This window comes from Passer montanus, unplaced genomic scaffold (genome assembly GCF_014805655.1).
Source record: "Passer montanus isolate IOZ18808 unplaced genomic scaffold, ASM1480565v1 scaffold49, whole genome shotgun sequence".
Classification (NCBI taxonomy): Eukaryota; Metazoa; Chordata; class Aves; order Passeriformes; family Passeridae; genus Passer; species Passer montanus.
Window position 1 is genome coordinate 992,916 of NW_024369818.1, and position 27,589 is coordinate 1,020,504.

General features: G+C 52.9%; 1 protein-coding gene and 1 long non-coding RNA gene across 3 annotated transcripts in view; one reads left to right on the forward strand and one right to left on the reverse strand.

Moving 5' to 3' along the window:
* Nucleotides 1-6,525, forward strand: part of PCDH19 (protocadherin 19) — a 56,068-nt gene extending 49,543 nt beyond the window's left edge. For both annotated transcript variants that reach the window (XM_039722610.1, XM_039722611.1), the window contains exon 5: nt 3,304-6,525. In XM_039722610.1, the coding sequence (XP_039578544.1) occupies nt 3,304-3,878 (575 nt within the window). In that variant the 3' untranslated portion in view covers nt 3,879-6,525. The remainder of the gene's footprint in view (nt 1-3,303) is intronic.
* LOC120508729 lies at nt 4,763-8,580 on the reverse strand. The gene is made up of 2 exons (XR_005629054.1): nt 8,066-8,580; nt 4,763-7,846 (listed from the first exon to the last, which is right to left on the reverse strand). It is a non-coding gene; the product is annotated as an uncharacterized LOC120508729 (long non-coding RNA).
* Between the last annotated feature and the right edge of the window lie 19,009 nt (nt 8,581-27,589).

Genomic DNA, 27,589 nt, shown 5'->3' on the forward strand with positions numbered 1-27,589 from the left:
TTTAGAAGTGACCCTGCCCTAAGGTGCTCTGAAACAAGGTTCTGGATGTGTGCTGGGTGAGGGCAGTCTGGCTGGAGCACGGATATTGCTGCAGTGGGACATGCACATCTGTGGTACAGCAGCTCCTGTGTAGGGCACTTGCCCTCAGGTGAGCTGCTCAGTGTGTCCCTGGGCCAGCTGGTGCCACCACGGGTGTCCCCTCATCCTGGCTGACAACAGAGCTATCCCCTCAGTGTGTGCAGTGTCCTCAGCTCCTTCAAAAGTGCAACCCAGGTCATGCCCTGGGCCATGGTGTTCTCAGTCCCATGCTCCGTGCATCCAGAACATTTTGTCCCTGCAGACTGTAACAGTTGTATTGACTAGGGCAGGTCTAGGGCTGTAGAAGAATTTCCTGTTGTTCTATTTCTGATTGTTAAAGTGGTGAAGAACGAGACAGAACAGTACAGTAATGTGAATGTGAACGTGAATGACTGTCCTGGGTGCCATCAAGGCTGGGTGAGTCAGACTGAGCTGCAAAGGGCAGCACCAGGAGCGTGCCCAGCAGCTCCCTGCCTGCCTCTGCCTGGAGCAGGAGCAGGATGCAGGGATCAGCCCTGGGGTCAGCCACGGGAGCAGCTCAGATCCTGCTGAGCATGCCTTTGGATCTGGGACAGCAGAGGAATGGTGTTCTGTGTGTCAGCAGGCCTTGCTTGAGGTGTAAAAATAGTGTTTTGTACCAGCTAGAGGGCTAAGACAGTGATGGGTGGGTAGCTGCAGATGCCCGTTCTGCCACGTTGAAGAGGCTGCTGCTGGGGGCTCTGTGCTGGTCCTTGTGTCTGCTGCCAGCTCAGGGCTGCTCTGGGCAGCCTGGACACATGTTGTCCCCGAGAGCAGGATGGTTCTGGCTGCAGGCCATGGTCTCAAAGCTGAGATGTGTGCTGAGCACAGAAGCAGAGTGACAGAATGTGCCATGGAGCTACCTGTTGTCTCAGGTCTGTGGATGATGGTGACTTATGCCCCTCTGCCTGCCAGCCTGGCCTCTTTGAGACTTGTTAGCATTCCCTTCCTCATACAAAGATTGAAACAGTCCAATTTGCTTCTCAGCTCCTTTCCTCCCTGCATTTCAGCTGCAGGTTCCAGACAAGCATTGTAATGTCCAAAGCTGATCATCTCCCTGGCAGAGAGGCACCAGGCCAGTGCCCTTTGCTGAGCTGCTCTTAAAGCACAGGTGCCTTTCTAGGCTTTGAGGAATATCCACTTGTGGTAATCAGATAAGTCCTCCAATTGTTTCTAGCTGTAAAATGTGCCAGTTGGAAATAGTGGGTCAAGGCAAGACAAACCTGCCTGTGCCCCCTCTGCAGTGAGGTTTGGCTGTGGCAGTCCCATGGATTCGGGGCTGAGCTGTGCTGCTGGGCAGGGAAGGTGAGGAGAAGCAGCTCCCAGCAGCTGACCAGCCAGCCCAGCACGCTCACAGATCCAGCTTTTCATGTTTGTGGAGAGACTGAAGTGATGTGTGCTCCAGCAACACGCCCAAGGTCACACAGCACAATAAATCAGTGTCTCATCGGGATGAGAATCCAAGATATTTCTGTAGCCCCTCCAGCCATCACCAAGTCCTCTGCTATCACAGCCAGACTACACAACTTTGTATGCCTGTAGCACCCTTTTGAAGTTAAGCTGTGGATAAATAGGGAGACAGCAATATTTTCTGGGCAATTTTTCTTTTTTTTTCTTTCTATTTTGCTCAAGTACTTGAAATTAACAGAATCAAAGTATAAGATCATGGGCTTTTAGAGCTCAGTGCTGGTTGTTCTGTGTGTAGGGCTCAGGGCATGCTTCTCTCAAGCTGCTGTAAAGGCAGCTGCCAAAACCCAGACCTCCTCCCCTCCACCCAGCCCTGTGCTCCACATCACTGGGTTGCTGCTCTGATGTAGAGAAAAAGCTGATGCTTTACCCATATATTTTTCAATTAATTGCCTTCTTCTCTTTTTTTAAAAAACCCCTTTCTTGGTGTTTTTTTTCCTTCTTTTTTTTTTAAGGTCTGCCTTTTACTCGTTTATTCTCTGTAAGTGTTAAGCTGCTCATATTTTGGTGCATTGTGTTATGTGCTGAGAATTTTTATCAGCCGCCCTAGTGCTCGCATGTGGTGGAAATACCAATGTGTCTGAGGAGCGGAGGTTATGCACACAGATGTACAGAGCGTCAGAATGGGTGGTTTGCAGGCGGAAGGGAAGGAGCCCCGGGCTGAGCTGCACCTTCCATCCCTCAGCCCGGCCCCGGCCCAGCCTGGGCTCACAGGGGTGACGGCAGTGGAGCTGCAGTGCTGCTCCCAGAGTGTGGGTTAGGGGAGGAAGGAGCCGCGTCTTGGCGTGGGGAAAGGCTGTGCTTTATGAGGGCAGCTGCAATTAGCAGCTCTTATCAAATGAGGGAAAAAGCCGAGCCTGAAAAGCAGCCAGGATCCTGCGGTGTTCGGCAGGAGCCACGGTCGGATGCTCAGCAAAGGCTGGGCATGGTGAAACTGCTGAATTTGATTTCCAGCTTCGCACTTGGCTGAGCCTGGCTGCTTCCCCGAGCCTGGGTTTGTCCATCTGTGATGTGGAGGTGAAGCTGTGCAGTCCTCTGGGAATGACTGACAGTGCAGGAATGCATGCAGGCCCTGGGCACCCGGCTCCTTGGGAAGGGTTAAACCACCAGTCCATATTTCAGCACTGTAAAGTGCTGTTGGGACGACGGCCCCAAGTCCAGAGAAGGAATCTTTATTGCTCCTGTATGAATAAAGCCCCAGCACAGGGAATGACACATTTAATCTTCAGTGGAGTGGACAATCTTGGAGATTTATAAAGCCTCTGTCTGTTGTGTGAGAGGTCAGTGGGGATTAAGCAACAAGTTAAAACACACATACACAGCAGAAGCACAGAGAACCTTCCCTCCTCCCCCTTTTCTTTCCTTCCTCTGTTCCTTTCCCCGCCTTGCAAAAAGTCAAGCTTAAATGTCACGTCAAACCAAGCTTAAAACATGGTGGCTTTTAACACTGGTCACTAAACCCAGGAACCAGTGGCTCTGAGGGCTTGACACATGGACAGCCCTGTTGTGATGGATTTGCTGCCGTCACTCCTTCTCCGGGCTCCTGTTCTGGTGGTGGCAGGTGACACACAACCAATTGGAGATTAAACTGCACTCTGCAGGGCCTTGAAACCGATGGCTGTTTGAGGTCTGGGGTAGGATCCCCTGTGCCTGGGAGGGGGCAAGGCGCAGCGCCCAGCTCGCTGTGGGCACGCCCGGCCGGGCTCCGCGTTCACCGTGCCTTGTGCTTTCTCCCCGCAGAGCAGAGCGAGGGCTTCCACTGCCGGGAGGAGTGCCGCATCCTGGGCCACTCGGACAGGTGCTGGATGCCACGCGGCGCCGTGCCCAGCCGCGCCAAGTCCCCCGAGCACGGCAGGAACGTCATCGCCCTGTCCATCGAGGCCACGGCGGTGGACGCGGAGCCTTACGCGGACTGCGGCGCCAAAAGGACCTTCGCCACCTTCGGCAAGGAGGGCAGCGAGCCCCCGGCCGAGGAGCGGCCCGCCAACCCCAAAGGCAAAAGAACGGTGGACTCGGCCGCCTGCAGCCCCAAGGTGAGCGGCGCCGTCCGCGAGGCCGGCAACGGCTGCGAGGCCGTCAGCCCCGTCACCTCGCCCCTGCACCTGAAGAGCCCCTTGTCCGGCAAGCCCTACGGTGCCGGGCACTGCGCCGGCAGCCGGGAGCCCTTTGGGAACACTGGCCCTTCCCGGCCCTCGGAGGCAGAGCCTCGAGGCGCGGACAGCGAGAGCAGCGGGCACGAGGGCAACCCGCTCCTGCAGGAACGCCGGGAAAAGGACTCGCCCGGCGCACGGAGACTAAAGGACATCGTCCTCTGAGCAGCACCCGGCGAGACCAGGATGAGGATGAGGATGAGGATGAGGATGAGGATGAGGGACCGCACGACTCCCAGCGCAGATTGTTTTTATCGCTTACCAATGGTTCACAGATTGCTGTATTTAAAAGCTTTCCCTAAATGTATTGTTTATAAACGAAGCTATCGTTAGTGTGACAATCCCACGTGTCTGAGGGCGGCAGGGGTGTGCAGCCCGAGCGGAGGAGCCGCTCCTGCGCTTTGGCCGGGAGGGTGGCGGGGGCAGAGGCCAGACCCCCCCAGTCCTCAGGAGCGCTCGGTACCCCCTCCTCGGAGTTTATATATTTTTGTATCTCAAAACGAAGATAAATTTCCATTCCTGGAGAGAATTGAGTGGCCAATTCCTTATTCGGACATCTTTAGTGAGCACCCCGGCGGTTTTGTAGTCTGGACAAAGTAGCGGCTGTTTCTTGTGTGGGACTGTTCAAAGTGACAGTCGGGTGAGTTTCAGTTCAAATTCACTCAGCACGAGGTTGTTTGTCTTCTAAGGTGTTGGTGTTTTGCTATGGACACCCCTGCATTTATGAATCCTTTTGCTGTCACATACTTATCTGTACTATTATTGTATTTGATATTGCAAATTACTGTATGTCTAGTGATGGCAAAAGGCTTTCAGGCTAAAAAAAAAGGAATAAAAAAAATATAAATCACAATCATCTCACTTAAACTTTGGGGAACCTGCAGTTTGCAGCCTCGGTGGAGCAAGCGCTTCTCCAGCCCCCACCATTGCCTGCAGCCTCCCCGGCTCCTGCAGGAAAATGACAGGGAATTATGGGAAGGCGTTTTTGGGAAAATCCTGCCTGGATTGCAATTGTCGGGTGCACTGTGCTGAACTTTTCCCCTTACCCGTTTCTTTTGCATAATTTCAAGGCAATGCATGGAAAGGTTTTTTTTTTCCACAAGTTGGTTATTTTGGTTTTTTTCCAGTTCCCAGATTTAGCTATCCCTCGCCTCCAGTCATTTCCAAGTCAAAGAGATGGAATTATTTTAAGAGATCTAAATTACCTTCTCAATTAGACACACACACTTCCCAGTCAGCGTTTCCTAGCCATGATTGCACCAAGAGGGTGTATGTGGGTATGACATCATGGCTTGGGTTTTGGACCCTTCTGATTTCTTTCTATCCCTGCATCATAAATAGGTATGGAATGAGCAATAGTGATGTTAATTTAGGGGCAGACAGGTGATATGTAACAACGCTACTAATTCAATTAATGTGCCTTCTTAATGGAGAAAAAATTAAAGCAATTCTTTATTTTTTCTCATAATTAAGGACTTTTTTCTGTGGGTACAAATCTACTCATGTAAAATTGAATTGAAAATTGAGCTACTTTAATAGCCATTTTGTAGAAGGGAGAGAGGGAAGGGATTCCACAGCTCTCTGCTCTCTTGCAGTGATGATTCCTCAGTGAGGTATGAGTAAGGTAGGAGGATTTCAGTTAGTGTTAATTATTATTATTATTATTATTATTTTTGCTATTATTATTAACCCTTCACTGAACGGATTTTTCCTACCCTCAATAATGTTTCCTAGAGTTTAAAATCGATTATGGAAGGAAAAATATATAGCTCTTGCCAATGTTTGCTGTACCAGCAAGTTGAAATTAGTGGTTTCTAGAGAAAGAGACTTTCTAGGTCTACATATCATGATAAAGTATTTGTTACTTGATTTATTTAAATGAAAAATAGCAAGAAAACAAGTTCCAGTTGTTATTATCCTCAAAATAAAATTAAACTCCAGCCATTTATTTCTTCAGGGCAGATTGATCTTGCCTGAAGCCACAGCTGGTCTGAGACAGGTCCAGAGTCAGCCTGTTCCCCCTGCCACTTGCTAGAGCCAGGAATTGGGAAAGAATCAACAAGAAAACAGTTGTCTAATGGAATTTGTGATGCTTCCCTCACTGGTGTGATGACTACCTCATTGAGCTCCCATCCCATGTGTTAACATGATGTCCTGCATCCCTCCAGAAAGCAAACTGGGGGTTTCTCCCCTCTTCTGGATTCTGAGCCCATTCTTCAGGGATATGTTGTTTCTGTTCCCGCTGTGTTTCCTGCCTGTGTACTGTTACTGCTGTCATTGATTTCTGGTTTTTTTCCCCAAATGTGTGTTTTATTATAACACAAGCAAGGAGGAGAGGGACTGGCTCGGGGCTGTTGCAGTAACTGGGTGTTCTGTGACTGTTAAGCTGAGTTTATTCTGATGTTTCCTGGTTTTGTCAGCTCTGGGAGGGTTTTTTGGGGTGGGGGCAGAACTTCTCCTGTGTGTTTGCTGAGAGACAGACCCTGCCTTGCCCTGTCTGTCAGGTGCTCTGGGCTTCACAGGGCTCCTGCATGTGGCCCCAGCATCACCCCACGCCCCTGCCAGGAGGAGACCCAGCTTCCCCATGGCCCCTGGGGACCCCCAGGTGCCCCAGCACCATCCCCAGCTCTGGAAAAGTGCTGGCTGCTAATTCCTGCCAAGCATTGCCCCCTGCCCGTGGAGCTGCCACCACCAGCCTTGTGTTTTGGATGAAAAATAGATGCTAACTGAAAAGGAAGAGAGGGTAAAAAAAAAGAAAAAATAGAAACATTTCTCTAATTTACCCAGAGGAAACGTTCCTTGCCACTCTGAATAAAAGCACAGCCGAGAAAGAATGTGAAATAATTCTGTATTAAAAGGGGGCATTAAAGAGGTCAGTAAACCCTTATGCCTCCAAGAAAATCATTTAAACACCAGTTTTCTGGGCTGACCCGGGCTGCAGTGGGGGCTGTGAGCGAGGGGCCCTTCCCTGGTGTGGCCTTGCTGTGCAGGGCCAAGGGGAGACCCAGAGAGCTGCCCTGGCTTTGCTGCCTTGGCCCTCTCCAGAGCATTTTGGTACTCCTGTCACCGTCCCTCTGTGTCACTCGAGATGAGTTCAGGCTCCTGGGCAAATTGCAGTCTCTTGGTTTTTTCCTACTTGCATCGAAACTGGCCATGCAAAAAATGTTCTGAGCTGCTGGGCGGGCAGGAAGGCTTTTTGGAAGGGTTCCAGATGTAATTATTGTGCTTTTTAATAACTTAAACCTGTCCTCAGATTTGGTTTAGGAAAAGTCGCTGGGATCTGTTGGTTTCCTTCAGGCAAACTTGCTCTGCTCCTGTTGATGCAGGAGAGCAGCAAGCACCGACGATTCTCCCCCGAGCATGACGAGGACCCCATCTGGAGCAGCTCTGGGGCTGGGGCCAGGGGCTGAGCTCTGCCCTGCTCCCTCGGGAGCCCCTGGCCTTTCCCACCCTCGAGGCTGCAGGGCTGTGCTGGGAGGGGTGGTGGAGGGCTGGGGGGCACAACTGATGGCTGGAAAAATCCCCCCCAAGCACTGTCTGCTGAGGTTGTTGCTGTTCCCTGTTTGTCGTGAGCTGGAGGTGGCCTGTGGATCACACTTTGTGCAAAAGTGAATTCCTTTCTTTTTTTTAATTTTTATTTTTCCAAACAGGAAACGAGTTGCTTTTGTGAAGAACACACTGTCTGATGAATATGTTGAAATTATTCTTCGGGGTGGGGGGGTGGGGGGGAGGGAGAGAAAAAAAAAAATCTAATTTTGAATGGAAACACATTTGTCTGTCATTGGGGAAAACTGATGGTCTTGTTGCTACAGCTGCTCTTGCAGCTCTGGGTGATCTCTGGTCCAACCTGTGAGCTGTGGTACCCGCCGGGGATCAGCCCTGCGAGGCTGAGAGGAGCTCCGCTGGTGCCAGCTGATGTTCAGCTGATCTGAGCTGGGCTGGAGCCTGCAGACCCCCTCCTCACAAAAACTGGTTCTGCTCAGCTGATCTGAGCTGGGCTGGAGCCTGCAGACCCCCTCCTCACAAAAACTGGCTCTGCTCAGCTGATCTGAGCTGGGCTGGAGCCTGCAGACCCCCTCCTCACAAAAACTGGTTCTGCTCAGCTGATCTGAGCTGGGGTGGGGTCTCCAGACCTCCTCCTCTCCTCAAAAGCTGGCTCTGCTGAGCTGATCTGAGCTGGGGTAGATCCTCCAGACCCCTCCCAGAGCCCGGATCACTCAGCTGATCTGAGCTGGGGCAGGGTCTCCAGACCCCTCCCAGAGCCTGGCTCTGCTCAGCTGATCTGAGCTAGGGTAGATCCACCAGAACCCGGCTCTGCTGAGCTGATCTGAGCTGGGGCAGGGTCTCCAGACCCCTCCCAGAGCCCGGCTCACTCAGCTGATCTGAGCTGGGGCAGGGTCTCCAGACCCCTCGCAGAGCCCGGCTCACCCAGCTGATCTGAGCTGGGGCAGGGTCTCCAGACCCCTCGCAGAGCCCGGCCCCAGCAGCAGCCGCGGCGCGGCACCGAGCGCGGTACGTCTCGTCATGGTGTCTCCGTTGCCGAGTATATGAAGAATAAATCGTTGTATATGCTGATATGTATGTTATGTACATTTTCACAGTGATTGAATCATTGTAAACAACAAAATGGAAAAAGGAAAAAAAAAAAAGAAGAATCACCATTCTGTCTATTTTATGAAGATGATAAAGCAGCTTTATTAAATTATTATGATTCTGTTTCCAAATGGTGTACCTGCCACATTGGGATTTTTTCATCTGATGAGAACTTTGTTTTCCACCTAAATGTGATTTTCTTTTCTCTGCTTTGAGCATCTAATGCATTTTAGTATTAAAGCAATTATTGAATAAAATGGAAAGTAAGTGTTTGGTTAAATATGCCTCAGAGGGTTTGCTTTGGTGGGCTCCAGGTGCTGGTCCCGCAGAAGTCAGCGCACGGCTGGGTGCCACCCCAGCCTTGTCGCTGTCCCATGGCTGGTCAGCTTTGGCACCCAAGAGGCTGCAAACCTCAGGCAGAACTTTCCTGGTCCTGAGGAGGGGTCACCACCATGCCCAGTGGTGATCAGCTGGGACAGGCAGGCTCTGAGCCCCCCTGAAACGGGGCACAGTGCTGGTCATCTGCACTGCCACCTTCACCTGCAAGGGAAACACGGCTGTGAGAGGGGTGAGCACAGGTAGGAAACGCCTCCAACACACACTTCTCCACTGAGGCATGGCAGAGAACATTTTATTTTCTGTCGTTTTTCAGGAAGGTGCTTTGGAGGAGATGATGAGGAGCATCCCCTGCCTCTGGATTAACTGGTTCATGGACCTCATTTACACACAGAGCATCCAAGCACTTCGTGGCTGCCAGGCTAAATGCTCCCACAAGGTCTCGGCTCAGTCAGGGTGACACCAAGGTGGAGCTGGAACAAGAGCAGTGGTTGGGAAGCCCTTTCCCTGGTGTGGAAGATGCTTGAGCTGCACACTGAGCATCATCCTGCCTGACAGGGACACCCAGGAGCAGAGGTCAGCTGTGGGTAACCACACCTGGGTGAGGCCCCATCCCTTCAAACCAGCAGGATCAGACCGGCCTGGGGTCAGCCTTGTGCCAGGTGTGTGTGTTGGCACGGAGAGCACAGATAGTTGTTCACAGCCAGCCCGGTGCCAGCACCTGCAGCGTGTTTGCACCCTCACTCGTGAGTCATTTGGCAGGTGGGTAAAAGGAGATAATCCAGACTGTGGGAGGGAGGCTGCTCTTTGTTTGAGGAGGTGGTTTGAGCCGGGCTGGGCGGCAGCGGTGCTGCAGGAGCAGCGCTGTGCCCGAGGAGGGACCGGGCTGCTGCAGCATCCCCAGCCTGGGACCCTGCCTGTGCCGAGCACGGAGCCGGGGCTGTGCCAGCGCCGTGGGCTCGGCTGCCAGGTAGGAGCTGAGCCTGTCGGGTCAGGAGGAGGGGACTGCCCAGGTGAGCTGCCCTGGGGCAGCGGCAGCGGGCTGGGGGTGCCCGGGCTGAGCGGGGGGCAGTGCACAGCCCCAGCGCGGGGATGGCATGGCTGGCTGGGAGATGAGCTGGGGCTGGAATCCCCCAGACGGAAGGTTCTTCTCGTGGCATCCCAGACGGAAGGTTCTCGTGGCATCCCGGACAGGTTTTCCTCAGCATCCCACCCGCAGCCTGCCGGACCCGCGGGTGCTGCGTTTGCTCCTGATTTGGCCGCCTGGAGGAGCTGCCCAGGTGAGCTGCCCTGGGGCAGCGGCAGCGGGCTGGGGGTGCCTGGGCTGAGCGGGGGCATTGCACAGCCCCAGCGCGGGGATGGCATGGCTGGCTGGGAGATGAGCTGGGGCTGGAATCCCCCAGAAGACGGAAGGTTCTCGTGGCATCCCGGACAGGTTTTCCTCAGCATCCCACCCGCAGCCTGCCGGACCCGCGGGTGCTGCGTTTGCTCCTGATTTGGCCGCCTCCCTCCTGTCGCTGTGCTGGCTGGGGGATTGGCGGTGGCAGGCTGCAGCCGTGTCCCCGGGCCGCTGTCCCTGTCCCCCGTGCCGAGGCTCGCTGTCCGGGCAGGGCTGAGCGCCTGGAGCCGCTGGCCCCGGGATGCGCTGGATCTCGGTGCGGGGAGCGGGGGAAGGATGCCGGGGTGCAGCGAGCCCTGGCAGCGCCTGGCACCGGGGGCTGTGGCCAGGGCTGTGCGTGGCTCTGTTCTGTGCCGCCGCTGATACCGGAGCTGCTCTAGGGACCGGCGGCATCCATCCCGTGGACAGAGCTTCTAGGGGTCCTGTAGGGCACCCCGAGGTAGAGACCCCTCACCCTGCTGTGCCCCTGGAGTGAGGGGCTCAGCGTGAGGACCAGCTTGTGAAGCCAGTGAGAGATAAATTAGCAAAGAAAGCAGGCAAGCTTCAGAGCCATGGATCTCGTTCCTGTTTCTTCTGGACATTATTCTATATTACATTTGATGTTAAACTGGAATAGCTATATAGAGCCAAATTGGATTAAGAAGCAATGACTTATTGTACACTCTGACTGTTAAGCCCACAAAGACAAGAATAAATAAATTGGAGGAATCAAAGGCATGAAAGCATAAAGCAAAAACATATATAACATATCTCTGTTTGAAGCAGGGCTCTGCTCAGGGCTTGTCGTGGGCCCAGAGGGGCAAGTGATGGTCCCTGTTCTGCTTTTGTGTTGTCTGGATCCAGGTTGTGCTCCCGTGTCTGGTGCTGGACCAGCTGCCTGCTTGCCTTGAGCAGGAACCAGCATCCAACAGCCCCAGCGGGCTTCCCCTTGTTTAACTTGCAGCTGTTTTTTGTTTTGTGTGGTTGTCCTTTCCTTCTGAGCGTGATGTAAGCGAGCGTCCCCAAAGAGCCGTGGCAGAACAAACACAGCAGGTGCACAATTGCAGAGCTCACCTCTGCTGCCACACGCGGCCCTGCAGCAGGGATGGCTCTTTGGGGACAAACCCTGGCCTTTGGGGCAGCCACCACGCTGCTGGCAGGGGTGTCTGGGCAGCTTCTGTGGGGACATGGCTGCGATGTGCTGTGCTGCAGAGTGATCAGTCACTGCAGCCCAGCCTGGAAAATAAAACAGCCCAAGAAAGCAGCACTGTGGTGCTGCTGTGGAAAACCCAGCCCTGGCAGTTTCCATTAATACAGATAAAAAATTGAGACACAGGGCAAACAATATTAACCCCATCACTGATCAAGCTTAAAAGCTTTTCCCAAGAAAAATTGTCTCTGGGTTGCAGTTAAATAATGGGCAGGGGGTGGCTGCCTGCAGAAGCCTCTGCCGTGGTGGTGCTGGCAGGTGCTCCTGGCCAGGGCAAGGGAAGGTGGCTGGGATGGCAGCAGAGGGTCAAACACCAGGCTGATCCTTGCAAAGCTTTAGGACACAAGAAGCTCCAAGTGCTCTGTGCTTTGGGGAAAATGGCACAGAAGCAGATCATCAGCCTTGGCAGAGGCCAATCTACGCTGCCTGAGGGTGATAAATTGTCTTCCAAGGCAAAAATAAAAAGGAATTATGATAATAAAACCTCCAAGAGAGAAGCTTAGTGTGAGCGTTTTCAGCTTCCCAGGCAGGAGGAATGGAGGCTGGCTGGTGGCAGCTCATATCCCCAAGCGTGGAGGTAACAGGGGCAGGGACTGCCTGTGCCCCTCACCTGTGCCAGCCTTGGTGGGTGTGAGAATCATGAATGTCAGAATCAGAATCCCTGCTCCTCTCCCTCTGTGCCCATGAGGAGAGCAGGCAGCAACAGGGTTGTTTTGACTGAGAAAGGGAAAATGAGCAAACAACATTCTCCAGGTTCTTTTTTTCCTTTCATTCCTATCTCTCCTGATAAGGAAAGAACCTTTTTTTCTAAACTCCCCTCTCTGTGTCCGCTGCACACCAGCTCAAAGGCTGTTCTTTACGTATTTGATTCTCTGTAACATTGATCTTATTCTCTTTGGAGGAGTTAGGTTTAAATCACAGGATGAAATTCTGGCCACAGTGAATCAATAACAAATCTCCGATCAACCTCAGCCTGGGGTAGAGACCTTGGCCATGGAACTCAGGTTCCCTGCTTCCCAATGGGACGTGTCATCTATTGATGGAGGACATTCTTTCCTTGCTCAGCCAGCGAGTCCCAAGGTCTCCATTAGAGAACTCTGGTTCTTCCTGCTCCAGCCCTTTGCTTGGGACTGAGAAAAGGGATCGAGTCTCCAGCTCTGAATTCCAGGGGGAAGCCTCCAGCCTGCTGCCATTTGCCTTCCTGTGGTTCACTCTCCACCTCTGTGGTGTGTGAAGCACAGCACAGAGTGGCTGGGTGAGGCAGGAGCTTTGCTCAGCTAGTGAGCTCTGGCTCTCCACCATCCCTCCTCCATCGTTAGTCCCAGTCCCCAAACCCCAGCACGGCTCTGCATCCTGCAGTGCCTCATCCCTGGCTGCTGGCAGAGGGAAGCTGGCCAGCACTGACACTCACAGCCATTCTGAGAGGGTCTCCCAGGCATAAAAAAAGAATGTTTTCCTATTTTAATATGTATATATATTTTGTTGTTTTTGTTTTTAGTTTTTAATTCCTTCTTGCAGCTATAGTAAATTCATCCACCTCCTTGAAGGTGACGGGGGCTGCCTGGACAGCCACGAGCAGGATGCTGCCCCTGGCAGGGCAAGGGTCACCCTGGGTCCCTCAGCAGTGCTGGGCGGGGTGGTGGCGGGGCTGTCCCCCTCCTCGGCGGGGCTGTCCCCCCCCTCGGCGGGGCTGTCCCCCCCCTCGGCGGGGCTGTCCCCACCTCGGCGGGGCTCTCTCCCTCCCCGCTGCCGGCGAGGGAAGATCCCCCGAGGCAGACGGTGCAGCAAAGCTGTGTCTTTATCGGGCGGTACCGCTGGTGTTCAGCTGCTTTTGAAGTCTCCGAAGAGAGCTGGGGTGTTTCTTGATCTGCTCTTAAATAAGTCATTGGCGCTGCTGTTAGCTCGCATTAGGCACGGGGGATGCGGGATCCTGCCCGCCCGGCTCGCAGCCCTGGGCCAGCCTCGGGAGCACATTCGGGCTGCTCAATATTTGATGGGAGAAGTTGATTTTAGCCTGAGCCTGAATCGCTGTGCCTCCACGGGGCTGTTAGTCGGAGGAGCAGCCTCGGATGGCTCGGTGCTGTTGCTGCACCGCGGTTTCCCATTTCCATCCCTGCGCGCCCCTGGCAGTGCCCGCAGAGCAGGTCCCTGGCAGCTCCCTGCCCTCCCTACCCATGCCCACACCTGCTGGCCATCGCATCCCTGCCCAAAGCCCCTACCGAGGCTGCTTCCTGCTCGAACGCCCCGTCCTTCACACCCAGATACCTTTTCCTTTTTCTTTTCCCGGTCCTTTGGTTGTGCTGAGCGGTGGAAGGAGGAGGGCTTGGGAGGCTGAAGCAGTGCCCATGTCCGGGAGGTATTCAGTGCTAACAGAAACATTGACAGGTCAGACTGTGTTTCTTAAATGCGCCTTTTTCACTTTTGCTCGCTCCCCCTGGACTCTCTTCCCACCAGCAGCACCTTTAGCATTTATCTCATTCGAGTCCTCTAAGCAAATCTTATCTCTACATTTATTGCATCTTTGGGAATAGTAATTTTCAAGTCAGCTTTCACATTACTCCATATTTGTTACTAGTCCTCTGTCGAGGGAAAACCTGGCTCTTTATTAGTTCTCTGCCTGATACAAAATATTTAATTTGAACAGAAACCACCAGGAGAGAGATACATATTGCTTTTCATAACCAAAGTGTCAACATCTTGACCAGACTGTAGCTGAAGCAATCTTTACCATATGGTGGATTTTTATACTTGAACGTCACATCTGCATCCCCGCTGCCTCTCCTTTCATTCCGGAGATGCTGTGCTGGTGATAAAAGGCGCTGTCTCCGTGTCCTTCCACAACACAATCACAAAAGGACCCCTCAGCAGATAAGGAACTAAACCAGAGATACAATAGCTGTGGCTTCCCACTGGCTTTCTGCTCAATAGCTTTCTGCTATGCAGTTCACACACAAAAAATTTTGCCAAAAATATTTTTTTTGTCTGCTCCACAAAAAAAAAAAAAAAAAAAAAAAAAAAAAAAAAAAGGAAAAGAAGAAAAAGAATAGCAATGAAGGAGCATGTGTTGGGAAAATAAGCCCCAGTAAATCCCAGGGAGGGCATGGCTGCAGAACATGCTGAGAGTAGCGACTGGAAGTGGGCTGAAACAAGATGAAACCTTTTTTTTTCCCCCCCAGATTCCTGGTAAATGGGATGCTCCCCACAGCTTCACTGAAGCTTGGGGGCCTTCAGAGTATTCAGACTTGGTTTTTGGGAAAACGGGGCTGTGCTGGTGTTGAGTTTTATTGCAAGGTAATGCAGAAATGTGTATTAGCCGCTGCTGGATCCTGGTAGGAACAGGCTGTAGGAAGTTCCTCGCTGGACCGCGTGTCCAGAGGCCAGTGCAGCGGGGAAGGAGCTGTGTGCAGCTGTCACTGAGCAGGGGCAGAGGCTGTGCACGGCCTCTGCTGAGCCAGGGCCATGCTGAAAGAGCTCCAACCTCACCTCTGGCTTCTGCCTGCCCAGCCACTGCCTGCGTGCTGCTCCCCAGCTCTCCTGTGCTGCTCCCCAGCTCTCCTGTGCTTCTCCCCCAGCTCCTGAAGGATGCCAGGAGCTTTGTTCCTTGGAGAGTGATGTGGGCATCAGACCCCTTCCTGGCAACTGGGTTTCTTGGCATGCTGTCCAAATTGGCTACAGATGCCTGGTTTTGTTGTAGTGAGGAGGCAAAGGCTCTGCTGCCAGCTCTTCCCCCCTCTCACCTGGGCTGGGCTCCGACCGCACCGCGCCTCACAACGGATATTTTCACTCTGCATCTCCTTAGCCTCCTGTCTGCCCTCTTTCCCACCCCTGGGGCCTCGTGTTTTGCCGCTGGCCTTCCCACACTGCTTTCCACATCCCTGCTTTGCAGAGCCTGCGGGCTTTGCTTGGGTGCAAGGAGTCCAGGGTTGGGCTCCGTGCTTGGCACGTGCCCCAAACGCTTGCCTCAGCATTTTGCATGCCGCAGAGGGTTTTATTGTATTGCTTTAATGGGAAGTCATGCAGCTCTGAACCCCAAATACACAGCTCTGTAAGAGTAGTGGCTGGAGGAATCCGCAGATAATTCAGTCCTGCCTCCCTTAAGTGAAATAGGATGTTAATACAATACAGTGGAGAATCGCTAATACAATCCTATTTTTATACCAGCACTTTCATGTCATATTAGAAGAAGATTCGACTTTTAGATCTTTTTTAGCAATTTAGCACAGTGAGGATTTCATTATACTGACAGAACTATTGACAAAAAGAAACACATTAGAATTGGGAGGATAATGGTCCTGGGGAAGAGGAAGTTTTGCAAGGCTTTTCATTTAAAACTGGACTGGGCAAAGTAACAGGCACTGTGCTGAGGGGAATAATCCTGCATTAGCAAAGGGGTGGACTGGCTGACCTTTTAAGTCTTGTCACAGACTAATAGAAGTCAGAGATGGAAGAGACTTTTAGGTCACATCAAACACTTCTTCCAACCTGGCGCAAGATTATTTCTCGATATATTTGATGGTGTTTTTTTCCACTTCTAAAAGTTCCAAGTCACGAAGCTTTGTCTCCTAAGGAGCCTTTCTCACACTGTTTTACCCAGTAAGCGTGCGCTTAACTTTGCGCACTATCATTAATTCCCCTGAATTAAAGTTGTTAAATCCTGCCGAGACTTAAATTGGATTACTCTCAGCCTGCAAAGTTAAGCACCTGCATAAGACTCTGCAAGAGGGAGGTTTAACAGATCTTAGCGTTAAGTTCTTCTCACTTTTCCACCTTAATCTTTATTTTGCTTCACAGTCCTGTCACCTTTCCCTTGCCTGGTTCAGCTCAGCCTCTCCTCCTCCCTCCTCCTGATGCGCTGACAGTTCTCACCTTCCCCGCGGTCTGAGATCTCCTCCCCAGCCTGGCTGTGGCTCTGCAGGCTGCTGAGACACGGGGAGCTGCCTTGCCAGCAGCAGCGTGGTTTCTGGCACTGGGTTTAACCTGGGACAGCCTTGCTGCAGTGAACAATTAGTGTTTCTGGCACCCCCTGCTCCACGGTACAGCTTTGGAGCAAGAGGAGAGGGAAGCACGGGATGGGTGGTGAACCTCGCTCGCTGTAGGTCTGTGACAAGAGGAGGAGAAACTTTCCTGTTCCATCTGCTCCCAGTCTCCTCCACTAGGTACCCGCTTTCCACACCGAGAGCAGATGTTCCTGCTGGAAATAGGCTTGCCTTCTGAAGCTGGAGCCATCACTTTGCATTAGAGCCTGCAAGCCTGCTTTCTGCCTTATAGTGCTTTCCCTGCTGACAGGGTGTGAGGCACAAAACATTTTAAATGAAGATCTTTACAATTGTGAACATGCTGCAATAAATATTAATGCTGGCTTGTGAAACGGCGAGCCAGCAGTTCCTGCAGGGGCTGGGGTGCCTCTCCTTGGGTGACACACGGCAGCTGGGTGCCCTCTGTGCTCCTGCTGCCCCTTGTCCTGCTGCCCAGGGGCCGTGCTCCCTGCTGCTGTGCCCCTCCTGCCACCTCTCGGGACTGCAGCACCAGAGGTTTGTAGGGAGGGCTCCGAGCTGCTCCAGCTGGCTCTGGGCATTCTCTGTGTGAGCCCTCCAGGAGGGTTGGAGGGCTGCCCTGCAGTGCCCACTTCAACCCAGCCTCTGTTCAATCACCTCAAAGGACAGACAAGAGCCCTGTGTAACCTGGTTCTGGGGGTGCAGATGAGCATTAATGGAATTGTTATCACTGAATGAAAGGCTCCTCAGAGGGTGACCTGCTGCTGTTAATTAATGTATTACATTAATATGATGGGGGTGTGAATAGGCCAACCAAAGCACATGCCCAGGTTCAGTTGTTCCCCTGGTGAGCTCTGGGGCAGTGAGCAGAGCCTGTCCAGGCTCCAGCCCAGCTCTCTGGCTGCCTCTTGCCTGCTGAATAGCCATGTATTGTCCAGGCAGGAGGTGGATTTTCAGCCGAGACAAAAGCAAGACAAGTTCCTTTTTGAGATTTTAAGCTTGAGTTCATCCAGAGGAGACAATTTACTTCTCTTTGTTGTTTCCAGCATCATTCATCCCTTCTGTTTGTGCTCTGTAGACGCTGAGCCTGGGATATCATGTGAAAGAAGTTTCTCTTTCAGGATCTTTGATGTTAGGTTTGTTATATGTATATTTGAAAAGTACTTCTGCAGTGACAAAGCTCGGCACTGCTCCTGCTGGGCTGATGTGTGTGTGAACCTTTCCAGTGAGTGGCAGTGATTAATCCAGCAGCACCATGTGCTTTTGTTGCTGCACCTCTCCCGGCGTGGACAGAGCAGCAGCACTTGGGTTTGGGCTGGTGACAAGGGGGATGGAGTGGTTTTCCTCGTCCTCAGGTGTGGAGGAGTTTGGGGTGGGGCACTGCTGTGCCCTCCATGGCCTGCCAGGGCTGCTGGGGACAGATGGGCTCCTGCCCTGTTGTCCAGGGGGATTCCAGCCCTGTGTGTGAAATGCTGCAGGGCCCCTGATGAGCCTGTGAAGATGGGCTGACTTGTGCAGTATGCTGATTTCAAACAAAAAAAAGCTCTGCAGGTGGCTGCCCCCAAGCAGGAGGGCTCAGCTGAGGCTGGGTCTGAACCCTCCCTCAAACAGCTGCCCTGCAGAGCACAGCTGGAGCACTTCCCAGCTCTGTCAGGGTGCCGTTCACTCCAGGTTTGCTCTTTAGCACCTTGCCACCCGTGAGCAGAGCAGAGCAGAGGGTGCCTGTGCCAGGCCAGGGCTCAGCTCTGTGCTCAGCCAGTAGCACGTTCTGGGAGAAGGTCTTGGAAACAGCTTTCCTACAGCAGAGCCTGCTGCCTTCCAGCAGGGAGAGACACGGGATGCCCCGAGCCAGGGATGGCAGCCAGGCCTGCTGGCCAGCTGCTGCACTCCCCTGTTTGTGTGTTGTCTCTTTTGGAGCAGCTCGTGCCCTTGGCTGCCGCAACATCTGGTGGTAATAAACAGTGCCATGTCATCGTGCTCTGCGTGGAAAAGGGTTTCCTTTTCTTCCAGTTTGAATTTACTCGTTGTGCCACCGGTGGTAATTGGTGGGGTGTTCTTTCTGCCACAGCCTGTGGTGCTGTGGAAGACCTGACACCCATGGGGACGTGCTGAGTGCAAGGAGCAGGCCAAGGCACCCAGCATGGGGCCCTGCCAGGCTCTGTGTCCCTGTTAGATGGGGCTGAAATCTGCTTTTGTTTGCTGGATGCTACATAAATAAAATCCAGATCTGTCACATTTGCTGCTAATTGGCTTGCAAGGGCTGCTTGTTTGAATTGTGGAGCTCTCACAGAAATGGGTGACCTTTGGCAGCACTAATGTTTCCAGAGAAATCCCCAAAGCTCCGTGCCTTCCGTCACTCCTGCTGTGAAAATCTGCTGAGAGGAGCTGCTCCCCTGCTCTCCCATGCCTTCCCCCACTCCCCTGCTCTCTCCAGCCTTCCCCCTCTCCCGTTCTCCCATGCCTTCCCCACCACTGCACTCAGCTCCTCTTCATTGACACATGCCAGGAATGCTGCTCGTTAATTAACAACAAGTTAATTAATGAGAAGCAAAAGTCCAGCGCTCAGAGTTGTTAAGAAAGGGCACTGAAGAAAACCTTCTCAACTTTTTTGGCTTCTGGGCTGTTTCTGAGGCAGCACTCAGGGTGCTGGCACATCTGTAGGTGTTTCCCGGGCTGGAGAGGAGCAAGAATTTCCCTGCAGGAGAGAATCCTGATGTGGCTTGGATTGTGATCTGCAGAGGATCTGATGTGGAAGGCAGTGTGCTGCCCAGCCCTGTGCTGAGCCAGCTGCACTGCTCTGTGGGATGGGGCTGGCTGCCTCTGGAGCAGCCTGGCTCTGTCATCCCATGGGGCTGGATTTTGTAGCTTTGGGGTTTTTGCTGGTTCAGCTGCTTGACTCAGCTCAGCAACCCACCAGCTAAGAGCAGGGTGAGCAGTGGAGTGGGTTGGCACCCTAAACCTGCCCCATAACACCCTAAACTTCCATGGAGCTGCCTGGAGCTCAGCAGCATTTGTGCTTTTTCCCTAGCAGAGTAGCTTTCTACTTCTTTCCCATCTGTCCTTGCAATGTCTCTTCTTATTCTTCCTTTATTTGTATTGATTTGAGTTCACTGGAACCTGGATTGCTGGGTGTGTAAATTGCTGGAGTCTGGCTCTCCCTCCCGTGTGCTCTGACCCGGGGTGTAACCCCCAAAACAAAACCCCCTGCTGGGTCAAGCCCCCATGCCAGCCCATCTGTCGTGTCCCTCCATGCTTGCACGTTGTCCCGAAGCGGCCCTGGCTCTGCTGCTGGCAGGGGTTTTGGGTGATGCCTGCTCAGCCCTGCTGCTCGTGCTCTCAGTGAGCAGCCTAACCATGGTGATTTACATGGCAACCCGATGAGGCCTGGCATCTCAGTGCCTTTATGCATTTAGCGCCATCAGCTCCCGTGTAATTTAATTGTCTGTGTTTTAAACATAAATCAGCAAACTGTGGGCTGGAGCAGAGCAAACTCCTCACTGGGCACGGAGGCTTCTCCTGCTGCCTGCCCCTCGGGCGAGACACGGCCGTGCTGGTGTCCCTGCTCCTCAGGGATGCTCCAGCAGGAAAGGGGGGCTCTGGGGGCTTCAGGGGGGCTCTGGGGGCTTCAGGGGGCTGTGGGTGTTCCACCTGGATGAGCCTCCCTTCGGGGCTCTGGTGTAGGTCAGCGTGGAGTCCTGGCAGCGCTCAGCCTCGGAGGTGTTCCTGCATCCCCCCAAAGCCCCTCGGAATGTGGCACCTCCTGGACTCCCCTTCCAGCCGGTTTCTGTTTGCACTTGGCCAAGGGGCTCAGAATTCATTAGGCACTGTGACTAACAGTTGTGACTCAAGCAGCCTCGTTTCCTGAGGAAATTGGGCTAAGTGCTTCCCCACAAGTTCACAGGGAGCCGTTCCTCTCAGCAAGGCTTTGATCACCCAGTGTCAACATCTGGGCAAGATGGTGTTTGGGTTTCACTGCCTGTCTGTGTGCTGCACTCCCTGGTTGGAGCAGGGTGAGAGCAGCACCGGGGGCCTGGGGAGAAGGTGCCAGCAGAGTGGGAATGGGAGCGAGGATGTGCTAACTGGGCAGTGTTTGGGCTGGGGGACAGGCTGCTCCTGCACTGCCCTTCCTGCTGGCTCCGGGGGTTCTGCGGCAGATTCCCAGTGCCACAGCTGTGTCCCTGCGAGTGGTGCTGGGAAGCAGAGCCAAAATCCTCCAGGGTGCTTGGCCCCGCTGTCCTTGCCTGCCTGGGAAGCGCTGTGCTGGCCAAGGCCGCCGGCTCCTGTGGCAGCCAAGGCCAGGGATGAGCTGCCTGTCCCTGCCAGGTCCCTGGAGCACACAGGGTGTGAGCCCACGCTGGGCGAGCCACAGCTGCAGGCTCGGCCAGCCAAGGTGATGCTTTTCCCAGACATCCCCCCGTGTGTCCTGCCTTCGGTCCAGCACAGGCACTGCGAGGGTGGGAGGGGAACTGGGATGGAGCTGCTTGTGTGGCCAGCATCCCCTTGGACTTCTCTCACACTCCCTTCTTCACCCCTGGCCTGCCTTCCCTCACCCCTCTCCAGCCCACAGCAAATATCAGTGCTGCTTTACCCTTCTTTTGCACTCTTCCACAAAGAGTTTTGCAAGCTCTTTGGAACGTACAAATCCTCCCATGCAGGGTAAATCAAGGACCAGAGGGAGGTAAAAAATAACATAGGGAAAAAAATAAACCTCCCACTGCCAGGTCTTAGCAGATGTATGTCAGGGTACGTGTTACACTGGAGCTGCAGCAGTAAGGAGCTTCTTTACACCAGCTTTTTGCAAGCCTTTTTGTATGCGAGTGCTCCCTGTGGGTAAAGCAGCTTCCCAGAGCAGTTATCTCCTGCAGCAGCCTCACCTCCACGCCCGGCCGGGGCAGTGGGGCTGGCAGGGTCACGGCTGGGCAGGTCCTGCAGACAGGGCTGTCTCGGAGGGAGCCTGCCTCTGGGAGCAGTGTGTGCAGCTCATTTCCATGGGTAATTCAGCCCCGTGGTTTTCCCTGGAGCAGGTTGGTGTTTTGGGATGCATCAGGTGAGCCAGGCAATGAGCGTTCCCACAAACACCTCAGTGGGCTGGGGCCGGGAGGGCACAGGGTGGCTGGGGGCAATTCATTCCCTTAAGGACACCCACAGTCTGCAGGTTGAACAGAAAATCATCTATTTTCGTGTGCTGGGTTTCTGCCCATGGAAAGTCTTGTCTCCTGTCCTTAGCACAGAGCAGGAGCACGTGGCTTGAGCAGAGTCGCTCTGACTCCCAGGATGGGCTGCAGGTGTGGGAGCAGACCTGTGCCACAAACCCTCCTCTTGCTGGGGCTCTGCAGCCTAGGGGATGCTGGGCAGCTGGAGCCAGCCTGGCAGGGCTGTGCTGGGCACAGGCACTGGCAGCAGAAGGATTATCCCTGGCAGCAGTGGGGCTGGAGCCCTTGTGGAGGCAGCAGTAGGGCCAAAGGACATGGCACTGGGCTCTGTAGAGACACTTATGGCTCCAGAGAGAGAGTGATGCACCCCCGACAGACAGAGCTGCCAGGCACACTTACAGCTGCTCGTGACCTGAGCTGGCTGTGGCTGAGGGATGCTCTGAGCCTGTCTCACCTCCCAAACAGAGCCTTTGCTGCGTGGTCAGGCCCTTGGAGCACAGGGAGGGTGGTGGGCACGGCCACCCACACAGCCCTGCTGCTCCTGGAGCCCGGGCATGCAGCAGGAAACACTGCCAGGCTCGCTGCCCTTCTCATCCAGCAGCTCCTGGATAATTTACGAGCAGCCTCCGCTGTATGAATATTTCCCATAATGAACGTCAGGCTCATTTTCACATTTTTCTTCTGCTCTGTTTGTTTTATTTGTCTTTATCATGCGAGAGCCACTCTTTGCCTCCTGCCTAGCCATGTCCCTGCCAGGCCGTGTCCCTGTGGCTTTGCTGGCTCCTTTCAGAGGTCAGGCTGGGCTCACCATGGCACGGACGGTGTGGGGCAGGGACAGCAGCAAAGGGAAGCAAAGAACCCTCTCCAAAAGGCTGGGGAGGAAGGCAGGTGGCCAGTGAGCATCAAGCAGCAGGACAAAGGGCTGGGAGCAATGGGAGCTCCTGGGAGCACAGACTCGCCACTCTTGTTATGCCCCCTGTGCCCAGAGTCACCCAGGGCTGCCAAAAGGGAGATTTTATCTCCCAGTGGCTCTGGAATGGTGCTGGAGGCTGCTCATGCAGCCAGGGAGCAGGTCCCCAGCGAGAGGGAAGGAATAAGGTGCCATTCAGGCATTTCACTGGGAAACCTTCCTGAGCTTCTCCTGGCCTAGGTGGGACCGTGCTAAGCTCGGAGGGTGGAGAAACGTGTGCCTGGTGAAAGATGAAACTGCCAGCAGTGAAGTAGAGAAAATAAACCTCTTAGGCAGATGAATTCCGCAGGTCAGGCATCGGCTGCCGGCAAATGGAGAGCTAATGACTTGGTTTTTGTCATGTACCAGGCATAACTATTCCAGGAGCTGCCAGCACGCAGGTGGAGGGCAGGGGCAGGCTTTATCTTAGCACACTCATATTTAAAGGTGCTGCTGTGTGATTATGTCAATTTCTGCTGCTTTTTCCACTCATCTATCACTCTGTGATGAGCATCTGTTTGTGTCAGAACAAGGAGCTGTTGACAGCACTCGAGCCGAGCTGCTTTGACCTGCACTTCACGGTGCACAAAGACTTTGCTCTCATGGTGATTAGCTCTGTGGTGCAATATTAGGCTCTGTCTCCCTCCTTCCGTGCCTTTTGCAGAGTCTGTTGGGTGAGGAGCTTCAAAGAGCCTTGCTGGAGGGTCCTGAGGCTGTCTGACTCAGATCTGCTGCTGCCCTCGTTCCTCCCGAGCAGGAAATCTTCTGACTCAGAATGAGTCCATCAGAAACAGAGGGAGAAGAGATGCAGGGGAGATTCCCGGGTGAAACAGGAGCCCTGGGCTGTGCAGTGCTGCTCTGGGTGGGATTGGGTGTTTATGGTGCACTGGCAATGCCACGAGTGAGGGGAACATGGGGGCAAGGCCCAGGAGGTGCCTGCAGGAGGCTCGGGGTCACCAGGACTCCTCTCTCTGCCTCTCGCTGGCTGCTGCTCTCTCCATCCTGCACAGCAGCAGCTGTGCTCCCTTCTGAGCACTGAAATAGCTGGGAAAGAAACCCAGGAGCTCCCAGGCTGTGGAGGGAAACTGCTCAGTGCTCGAGGGTCCTGCTGAGCTGTTCCATGGACTCTCCCATAGATGGGGATAGTATTTTTCCTAGAAGGAGACAGTATTTTTCCTACACCCAAACCCCTTGATTTCACACTCTTTGGGACTCCAGCTTTCTGGAAACATTTGTGAAGTGTCTTGTATGACCCAAAAGATCTTTGGGCTTTGCCATTGTCACCTGAGCTCTGCTGCCACACGGAGCAGAGCAGAGGGTGCCCATGGGCTGAGCACTGACAGACCCAGAACCTGAGCTTCAGCACAGATTTTTGGCTTGGGCATCACGCAGTGGCCAATCTTCCCCCACTTATGTGTGACCAGAGAATTAGTCTCATCTCTTCCCAGCTCTTTGGTAGAAATCTGAGAGGGAAAGCCTTTCCTTCCATCCTTTTTCTTTGATAATTAATTAAATAAATAGAATCCCTGAGCAAATGAAATGTCATTTCCCATTCAGGCAAATACATTTGGGTTAGAAATCTAGGTCAGAATGTAAATTATCTTGCTGCCTTCTTGAAGGTGAAGTCCCTGAAATGCACTCCATTTAACTGAAATTGGGGATTTCCCAGTTTTTGCAAGCACTTTATTTTCCTTCTAATGAATACAAGGAAAAAACTTTTCTGAAACTGCCAGGGGATACAATCTACCCCGAATGGCTATAATATTGTACAATAAAATAAACCTTAACACCACATTCCTTATGCTCTTAGAGGCTCTATTTTGGGCACGACATGTAAGGTGTTAAATTTGGTGGAAAATCTGACCAGAAGTCAGAAAATCAGTTGTATTTTTTCAAGGCTGCTGCTTGACAAAGAGACTTTGTGCATTTTAGTGGTGCCATGGAGAACAGAGACCCTCCCCGTGCCAAGGTGTGAGCATGAGGGACAGCTGCATGGGGAGGAGGAGTGAGAGGGACTTTTTCCCAGTGCTCCCATCCCCTGGGCACTGCTCTCCCAGCCTGCCCAGTTTAGCTGTACACGAACCACTGGTGGAAAGGAACACACAAATTCAGTCTTGTGGTTGACAGGGAAAGACAAACTTCCAGTATTACACTGGGCTGAGACCATTTGGGCAGCAAAAACCACACTAGCACTGTAAATTATTTGTCAGGAGGTGCAACCAGGAACACGAGCTGCAATCAGTTCTGAGGAATTCTGTGATAGGAGCTCTCTGCTCTCACTGCCCCCTCCCACCTCTTATGCAGGGAATTAAATCCTTGAGTGTTTCTATTTATCACACAGTCAGTGTTTGTTTGTCTCAGTGTTAACATTTCCTTTCTTTTTCGTCTTTAATCAGCTGCAATTATTCACTTATATTCATGGGTAGCACTAATATAAAAATAGGTGCATTATGAATATTAAACTCCTGCAAACAAAGCCCTGAATTAGATGATTTGTGTGCTCTGTGTATGTAGTTTTTCTGCTTGGATTATGCAGCAAGCCATATATTTTTCCTCTTTTCTCTTTCATGCAATGCAAACCCTGCAGGGTTCACAGGGGAAAGGAGATGGGGAAATTCTGGTGCCCTCTGAACATGGCTGTGAGGTGCTGCTCACAGGGGAGTCTGCAAAGAGGAGATTTGACTTGCTTTAAATCAGGATTGCAGCTGGGAGATGAGGAAACGCCTGCTTCCCTGCCCAGAGAGGGGATGCCTTGGAGAGCTCCCCTGCCCGAGCCCTGCCCAGGGGAAAGCCAGGCTCCTCAGCTCCCCAAAGACAGGGCAGAAGGGTCAGTGCCTGGGCACCCTGCCTGCATGTTCAGCGAGTCTGATTTTGAGGATCCTCTCCAGGGAGCTCACACCTCTCTTTGGGGCTGCTGTGGGCTCTGGGGCTGTATGGGGTGGAAGCTGTTTTGCTCTAGGTCTAGGAGACAGAGTGGGACACTGGGACTAGGGAATTTGGGCTCTCTCCCTGCTCTGTGGGCTCACCACCCTCGTGTGTTCCCATTGCTGGTGCCCTGGGGAGAAGTTGGACCTGCTGCTGTTGCCTTTGGCCAGAGCTGCTGCCCTTACTCCCCTGGAATGCTTTTGTGGGCAAAGTCAGGACTAGACACCAGCTTTGTGTTTGTCCTCTTCTGCCTCAGAGTCCCCTGGGTTTGTTGAAGGGCAGCTGGGGGCCATGCCACAGCCTGCTGGTGCTGCCATTGCTCACAGCCCTGGTCTTTGCATGGCTGGCTCTTTGCATTTTTAATGGTGTTTTGTATTGCTTTTCTTGTACTGCTCCTGGATATTTTGCAGTCCGCATCTTTGTGGATGGATGCAATGAATCAATAGCGAATAATAATCTGAGTCTAGAGGGAACTGGGTTTGCAAAGCAACTCACCATTCACACTTGCTGGAAGCATGGTGAGAAATCACCAGCATAAGGCCGAGTAGAGAGAAAATTACCTGGGAGAGGGACAAGAAGGAAATCCAATCTCTGAAAATGAAAATAGATTTTTTTAAAGTGCTGTGTAAAATTATACATTTAATTCTTTCTCTTTTAGCATCAAACCTTAGAGCAGATTGCGCCATAGCAGCTTCCTCGCTGCTCTCTTCTGCTGACTCTCAGGAGCTGGGGTGTTAGCCACTTATTTTTCCCAGTACTGCTATAGTTTTCTATCTTGTTCCTTAAAGGATTGGATTTGGGAGGCTGTTAAATCACTGCAGTCATGTGGGGTGAGCGGTGCCTTTGCCACTTAGACCTGCAGGCTGTCCCAGGGGAAGGCTGCCATCCTTAGCCTGGCTCTCCACAGCCCTGGGCACTGGCTCGTTCCTGGGGCTGTGCCTTCCACCACGGCTCCCCTTCAGCTGATGGACTGTGCCTCTCAGGCTGCTGTGCCCTGATGAATGTCCCCGGTGTAAATAAAATCTGTTCCAGGGGCTTGAGCTGCTGTCCATGCTCATCCCCTGTCCCTGCTGCTGCTCACTCTCCGGCCGGGACGATTGTCTCAATCTATCACAATTACCAGGAGCCTTCAGCTAAATAACTTGGTAAAGATCCACTGGGAAAATTCATTGCTTTGAGGTCTTAGAAATAGATTTGATTTACAGGGAATCCTAGAAAGGAGCTGGCCCATGTGCCTGTGCTCGTTCAGCCCCACTGGAGGGGCTGTGGCTGCCCTGAGGTCCCCCAGTCCTCACCACCCACCAGCACTGGGAACCTTGAAAGTCTTCTTGGAAGAGGATCCAATAAGAGAATGGTTGGAGCTGCAAGGGACCTCAAAGGTCACCTAGTTCCCACCCTTCCACACCTGGATTCCTTATAGGATCACAGAGGGATGTTGAACCCCACCTTCACTGAGAATAGAGGAATGGGAGGGATTTTAGGTCCTGGAGGATTTGCTGGTAGTGCCTCTGTCCTGGACAAAGTTTTCCAAAGCCTTTCCTGTCTGGACTGCCCATACTCCATTTTCAGAACTAATGTTAGCATTGGAGGGCTGGCTGGAGATAGGATCGTGTTAGAGCAACATAACAAATTACCTGCTGTCAGCAGAGCCCTGATACCGGCTGGGGATGTGCTCTCCCCCCTGATCTTTCACTGACATTTAAACTAAGCTGTTTTAAGGCTTTAAGAGCAGTCATAACAGGTCATAGCAAAGGGCCAGCCAGCCTGGGAGGGGCTCTGGCCACAGCCCTGGGAAGTGTGTAGGAAGAGGCAGAACTGCCCCAATGCCTCCCCAGGGCTCTCACCCCCAGCACCACGGTGGGCTGGAGGAGCTGCAAAGGGATGGGATGGGTTGGGTTGGGATGCTTCAGCCCACGAGGGAATTTTCTCCTACTCATTTCCTTTCTTTTCTTGAACTCAAGTAAATTTTAATAATCTGTAAAATCCTGTGGTGAGATATTTCAAAGCTTAACCCCATGCTGGGCTTAGGGAAGTTTCCTGGTTCAGTATTTGATGTTCTGTGGATCGTTTCTGCTGTGGTTTGGGGTGTGCATACGTAGCAGAGGATGAGCTGTGGCTCCTAAATCCCACAAGTTTTGGGGCCTAAACCCTGTGAATTGCAGGAATCTTTAAATAGTGGGTGGGGAGCAGCAAGCCCCCAGTGTGTGCAGTGAGATGCCTGATTTTGGCGGTGCTGGTCAGCACCAGGCTCACTCCACTCTGGCCGTGTCCTTGCAGTGTCCAAGTGTCCAGGCAGAGTGGCACACAGAGGGGACAATCATGTGTAAAGAATCATGTG